The sequence below is a fragment of the Otolemur garnettii genome, unplaced genomic scaffold (genome assembly GCF_000181295.1).
Source record: "Otolemur garnettii isolate 467f Iridium unplaced genomic scaffold, OtoGar3 scaffold00136, whole genome shotgun sequence".
NCBI classification, from domain to species: Eukaryota; Metazoa; Chordata; class Mammalia; order Primates; family Galagidae; genus Otolemur; species Otolemur garnettii.
Window position 1 is genome coordinate 3,324,715 of NW_003852531.1, and position 7,004 is coordinate 3,331,718.

Sequence of the window (7,004 nt, forward strand, 5' to 3'; positions counted from 1 at the left end):
TGGCGCCTTAGCCGCTTGAGCCACAGGCGCCGAGCCAGAGTCTGATTATTTTGCCCTCGGTAGAGTGCCGTGGTGTCAGACCTCACAGCAACCTCAAACTCTTGGGCTTAAGTGATTTTCTTGCCTCAGCCTTGCGAGTAGCTGGGACTATCTGCGCCCACTACGATGTACCCAGCCGGTTTTTTTGGTTGCAGCTGTCATTGTTGCTTAGTAGCCCCCAGCTGGCCTTGGTATATGTGGCTGGCGCCCTACTCACTGAGTGCCAGTGCCAAGACCCTGTTATGGTTTATGATAAGTTGATTTTCATCTTGAAGATGCATGTTTTACTCATTTAAATAAATCACTAAAAGTACTAAATCTGTAAGCCAGTTTTCATCGTTAAGTTCTGGCACAAATTTGGTTTTTGATACCATAAAATGGTTTTTGAAATCATAAAATTTTTTCTGCTTTTGATCTCAGCTTAGCTGTCTTCCCAAAAGTCAGTGATGTCACCGTAGTCAGCATTAATACTTTTAAGGAATTTCTAGAATTGACCATGATTCAATCCTTTGGCCCTTATGAAATTCACAGTCTTGGTGACATTATTCATTTTGGAAGCTTTTGTGCATAAATTTTCTTCCTTTTTTTTTTTTTTTTGAGGTTGCTTATAGCAACCTCAAACTCTTGGGCTCACACAATCCTCTTGCCTCAGCCTTCCTAATAGCTGAGACTACAGACACCCACCACAACACCCAGGTATTTTTAGAGATGAGGTCTCGCTGTGGCTCAGGCTGGTCTCGAACTGGTGAGCACAGGCAATCTACCTGCCTCCACCTCCTGGAGTGCTGGGATTATAGGCATGTACCACCATACCTGGCTTATAAATTTTTTTTTTTTTGAGTCTCAACCTATTACCCTGGATAGATTGCTGTGGCATCATAGCTCACAGCAACCTCCAACTCAGCTCAAGTGATCGTCTTGCCTCAGTTTTTGTATTTTTAGTAGAGTCAGGATCTTGCTTTTGCTCAGGCTGGTATTAAACTCACGAACTCAAGTAATCCTCCCTCCTTGGCCTCTGAGGTATAAATTTTCTTGATGTACTATGCAGTGATACTTCATCAACATGAGTGTTGGGTGGCAATTGCATTGTCTTCTGTTAATTTTACAAAAAAATTGTACCTACCTTCACTGGGGCACTATCAGTAACTATACCAGATATGATGACGGTGGACAAAGAAATGGCTTTGACATATTTTTTACTGCTTCATACAACTCTCTTAGTTTAGTCTTTTGATGGCACTAAAGAAGCCAATTCTTCAGTGGCATTATATTTGTCATCAATACCTCTCATAAAAATGGCAAGCCGAGCTGTATTTGTAGCATCAGTGCTGTCATCCGTGACCAAAGCATAAAACTTAAAATTAGTAACTTTACTCTCCAAACTTTTTCCTATACATTTCTAATTTCTTCAATCCTGGCTATAGTTTTATGAATATCCCCCTTTTTTCAGGGCAAATTATATTTGGCATGCTTTCTATACATTGCCTAATAAACTCATCATCAGTAAATGGTTTTGGTTTTTTTTGCTATTAAATATGCTACAGCATAACTAGCTTTTGGCTTTTACAGTGGAATCTGTCTGTAAAAAACAGAATTTTTAAAAACTTTAAAAAACTTTTTTTGGGAAGACAGGTTCTTTTTCAGTTCTGCTATTTTTGTCCTTAGGACACAGTCCTTTATACGTACTGAATTTGACAGAGTGTTCTTGCATATAATGCCTTTTCAAATTATAGACTTTGAAAACTTTCACAACTTCTCTACAAATTAAGCAGAGTGCCTTACTATTTGTCTTGACAAAAAAGTAGTCATCTGTCCATTTTTCATTGACCAGTCTTCTCTTATCTATAGTTTTTCCTCTTGAGACGTAGAAGCCGTGGTAAGATTTAAAAAATAATAGATAAGGGACTATATTTGCTTTGATTATGAAAATTAATTGACAGGGAAATAGAAAGCAAGGTTTGGGCCATTTCACCAATGTGGGGCAAGGTATCGATGGCTGATTGTAAAGAGCTATGGGCGATGTATTAGGTGTCCCCAAGGTGTGGAAGGACCCTTAAGCATGCAAAAAGAATGCTTACCTGACTTCTAAATGACATTAAGTGCCTTAACATTGCAGTAGTAGGTTGAAATATTGTTGATATTCACTGCCTTGCCAAAGTTTCCATGAGCCTGTATAATGCCTGATGGGGTCACTTTGGCTGCACTTGGGAGATAACACACTAGAAGCTGTATACTGCTTTAAAACAAACATGGGTGGGTGTAGATGGTGAGAGCCCACGAATGTTTGTTTTATATGAAATTGTGACACAGTGCCATTCATGCTTGAGAACTGGGCATGAACAATTGAGTTCCACCAAAAACTTATAAAATATCCTCAAAATGTTTTAAGTAAAGTATATGGTTTTGTGTTGGGCCACACATCCTAGGCTGTGTGTGGCCTACAGGCCACTGGTTGGACACCCTACTTTAATTGCTTTAGTTTTTAAAATAATTTTTGGCTTGGTGCCTGTGGCCTGAGCTGGCGGGTTTGAATCCAGTCTGGGCCTGCCAAACAACACTGACAGCTGCAACCAAAAAATAGTCAGGCGTTGTGGCGGGCGCGTGTAGTCCGAGCTACTTGGGAGGCTGAGGTAAGAGAATCACTTAAGCCCAGGAGTTAGAGGTTGCTGTGACCTGTGCTACCATAGCACTCTACCTAGGGCGACAGCTTGAGGCTCTGTCTCAAAAAAAAGAAAAAACAAATAATAATTTCCATCAGTTTCACTTGGGAGCAGATGAGTAAAGCTTCTCAGACTGTCTGCCATGTTGGAATCAGATCTCTCTGATATGATGTTATGTCTTAGTAAGGATCAGAATTACATAATCTTGTGTATTTTGTATCCTCCATTGTACTTGGTTTGGATCTAGTGAAGTTACAATTGATCAGTCTCGTGTACTGGGTGAGATACCACCTCAGAGGTCATGGATTTAAATCCTAGTTCTTGAACTTGGTAGTAATGTGACTTTGGAAAAGCCACTTTAACTCCTCTAAGAATTTATGTTCTCCATTTTGAGTGGGATACTCCAGACCTCACAAGGTTGTTGTGAGGATATAATAAAATAATCCATGAGCAAAAGTCCTTAGAAAGGGCTTGTCAGATTTTAAGTGTTCCATAAATGTTAGTGATAGTTCGCGTGTATAAACATGAAGATACGACACACATGGAACCTGAAAGAAACGAATTACCCACAAATGTTCTATTTGATAACTACATCAAAACTTACTGATTGAATTTTTAAACTGACGTACTGTAATTTGAAAATTCATTATCTTTTGCCTATTTTTCCCCCAAAGTGTCACACATGTTTTGTATTTTTGTGGTTCCAAGATGCTTGAAGGGAAATGTAAAATTGAGTTGTATAGTTTGATGCCTGACTTCCGTCAGTGGCATACTCTGACTACCTTGGAAGCTCATTCAGGACTGAGGATATCTTTAATGTAGCTGCTGTGTAGGTTTAGACAGAAATGCATCTGCCTAGCTGTTACTGTGGTCTCTGCTTATAAGGTTGATGGGAACAGTAGGTTGGCATGAAATTCATTTTAGGGGTTTACTTCAAAACCTAATGTATTTCTACACAGACATCACTATATACTCGCAATATCTTTACTTCCTTAAATACCTTTATCTTGATTGCTTAGCATTTTCATGCATGAATAGACTAAAATCCCCATTGTCTATTTGGGATACGTAGATCCTTTTCTTTTACCTCGAAGTACAGGAGTGGGTTTTCTGCTGGGCAGAGCTACCTTGACTGCAGCATTCTTTAGGGGTGCTTCCTGGTCCTCTGGGGAATTGCTAATCAGCCAGCGCACTGGATGGCACCTATATTCTCTGAGTTGCCTGTCTAAAGTTGCCTGGCCCACAGGGGACCTGATGGTATGAGGAAAGAGGAGAGGGCCAGGGTTCATCTGTCTGTTTTTTTGACTGGTGCTGAAGGATCATCTAGAAGCTGTCCCTTGAGCTCTCTCTTTGGGTCAGGAGCCTTTTTGTGTTTAAAAGGCAGCAAATCTGTCAAATGTTGGGGGTGCTGTTCTCCCATCTAAAGTCACAGGCATCCATTCCCTGTGTTTCCGGAATCCTTGTGATTTCTCAGCCAGATGAAGTTCTGCTTCTGGTTTTCTGTAATAGCTATGTGGTTGATTTGTTTGTTTGTTTAGGCTTTTATATGTTCTTGGAGTGGAAAGAGAAGATTGAAGTCTTGCTTTTTCCACAGTGCTTTCATTGTGTAAACCCATCCCTGAACAGTGTCTGCTGTCTCGTCTATTTTATGATTTGCTGTAAGTGCTATGCTGTGTCTTCTACAGCTTGCTCTTCTGCCTCAGAAGTATAATTGTGACCATTCAGCTCTGGTTCTTTGAGTCACCCTTGTGTCTGGCATTCTAGTAAATGGACATAACATTATTCATTAATCCCTTCTCTTTATTATTTTTGATAGACAGAGTCCTGCTCTGTCACCTTAGGTAGAGTGTAGTGGTGTCATGGTAAATCACTGCAGCCTCGAACTCTTTGGGCTCAAGAGATCCTCCTGCCTCAGCCTCCTGAGTAGCTGGGACTACAGGTGTGCACTATGATGCCTAGCTAATCTTTCTGTTTTTAGTAGAGACGGGGTCTTGCTGTTGCTTAGGTTGGTCTTGAACTGAGCTCCAGTGATCCTCCTCACCTTGCCTGGCTATGTCTTCTTGATTGGCTCCTTCTCCCCTTAAGCTGATCTTTGATTTTTCTTTTTTAACAAACGTAATATCATTTCTAAACATACAGTTGAGTACCTCTGGGAGTAAGCCTTAACCTTTTAAAGAACTCACAATGTAGGTGGATTAGGATTATAATTATAGAACTACGGAATGCTATAATGAATAAGCTAAATTCTAAAGAAGTGCAGGAGGAACAGTTAATTTCCTGGCAGATGTTTACAAAATGTTACAAAGTGAGTGACATTTGATCTGAGTCTAGACTCAGTAAACTATCAGTAAGATCTCAGGAAGTAAGTGTTGGTAGGGAGGAAGAAGAAGGGATTTTGAAAGAAGCAGCGTTATGCAAAGGCATCGCAAGATTAAAGAGCATTTTCCAAGAACTTAGGAGCATTGTGTCAGGACCCTCAGGAGACTAGTGAAGGTCCAGGCAACCTTGGTTACCACCTGTTGTGGGAGTCATTGGAAAAGTTAGGCAAGATTAAGACATTTGTGTTTTAGAAGAAAAGTATGGTGTAGAAGATGGGGTGGAGACTAGGGGAGTCTCTGTAACGGTGGTTGTGATCTTTAAGTGACAGATGATAACTTCCTGTTGTTCATGGTAGTGAGTGTAAGAAGATGAAGTGGGGGAGATTGATTGCATTGACAGGGCTTACTGATACGGGCCATGAGGGTAAGGTACTCCAAGATGGCTCCCAAGATTTCTCACTTGGACAACTGGATGATAAGGGAATTTGATAAACATCCTCCATGTTGTCAAATTAACCTATTTTAGAAACCAACCGCCTTCTAAAGATGGAAATACTGGCGTCAGTTTACTTTAAGGAATAAAATAACTTCTTACAATTTAAAGATTACTTGAAGTGTTTTATTTCCAGTTAAAAAACAAAGCACAGGATCATACTGAGCTTAGGTATCTGTCATTTTTAGACCTGAAAATAATCAGACTGCTATTAACTATCACTTCCTCATAGTCAAAGGAATGCAATGGTGTAAAGATTCCAGTTGATGCCAGTAAACCTAATCCCAATGATGTGGAGTTTGATAATCTGTATTTGGATATGAATGGAATCATCCATCCCTGTACTCATCCTGAAGATAAGTATGTAACCTATTTTTGTCACTGATATTGCAAATCAAAGAGGAAAGACTATGTTATATTACATTATTTGCTTGTTATTCTAGACCAGCACCAAAAAATGAAGATGAAATGATGGTTGCGATTTTTGAATACATTGACAGACTTTTCAATATTGTAAGACCAAGACGACTTCTCTACATGGCAATAGACGGAGTGGTAAGTGCTAAAATAGTTAACTTAGAAGCTTCCATTTTGGTTTTTGCTGTGTTCTCAGTGTCTAGTTGGTATTAGTGAATTTAAGAATGAAAACCTCATTATTCATTTGAATGTCTTTTAGTGACTGCTACCAGGTACTGTGGAATTCTGGGGATATTTATTGGTGACTGCCCTTGCTTTTGAAGGGCTAACCATCAAAGGGAGGGAGGTATAAATAAATGGGCAAGCTGGTCTCGTGCAGGCTTTTTAGGCACTAGATAACAATGGAGCGCTGAGGAAGAGTCAGGGCTGCTGAGGGAGTTAGCCGATAGAGAGGAGGTGACTTTTGTCCCATTTCTTTAACTGTGAAGAATAATTGGAGATTGGTGGGTACTGGTGGGAGGTGGGTGCCCTAAATTTATTTAGCCATATGCAAGTAGATTTTCTTTCTTTTAGGTTTAGTACATCCCAGTGGCTAATGGAATGATTTTGAAAATCCAGAGAACTTTGAATCCAAGATTAACTTCTCTGTGAGGTTCTTTTTACTCAATGAAAAATCTTAGCTGCCTGATAACTTGGTGAACTGCAGTTAGACTGGAATAAAATAATAAAGTGAATAGGAATATGTCTCATTTAAAGCATATTCCAATTTATATTCAGCTAAATTTTAATTTTACTCCAGTGTGCCCTTACTGCTAGCTCAATATATAAAATATTTGCATGTTTATATATGTGTGTGTACGTGCATGTGTATACACATTTTTATGTGTAAATGTAGATCATAGAACTTGGTACTTGAGCGGGCTACCTTAGATGGTCTCATGTTATGGGAAAGGGAACTGTTGAAAGAATATAAGAAACTTGTATTTACATGTACACAGGCTATTTCAGACTTCCTTCCAACCTAAACTCAGCTCAGTAACTTCTAAAATCTTTTTTTTTTTTTTTTTTTTTTTTTTT

The 7,004-nt window shown here is 39.4% G+C and overlaps 1 protein-coding gene across 1 annotated transcript in view; it reads left to right on the forward strand.

Moving 5' to 3' along the window:
- XRN2 (5'-3' exoribonuclease 2) overlaps positions 1-7,004 on the forward strand; it is an 86,058-nt gene that overhangs the window by 16,439 nt on the left and 62,615 nt on the right. The window contains exons 2-3 of the mRNA XM_003798469.2: positions 5,743-5,870; positions 5,954-6,065. Coding sequence (XP_003798517.1) covers positions 5,743-5,870; positions 5,954-6,065 — 240 coding nt within the window. The remainder of the gene's footprint in view (positions 1-5,742; positions 5,871-5,953; positions 6,066-7,004) is intronic.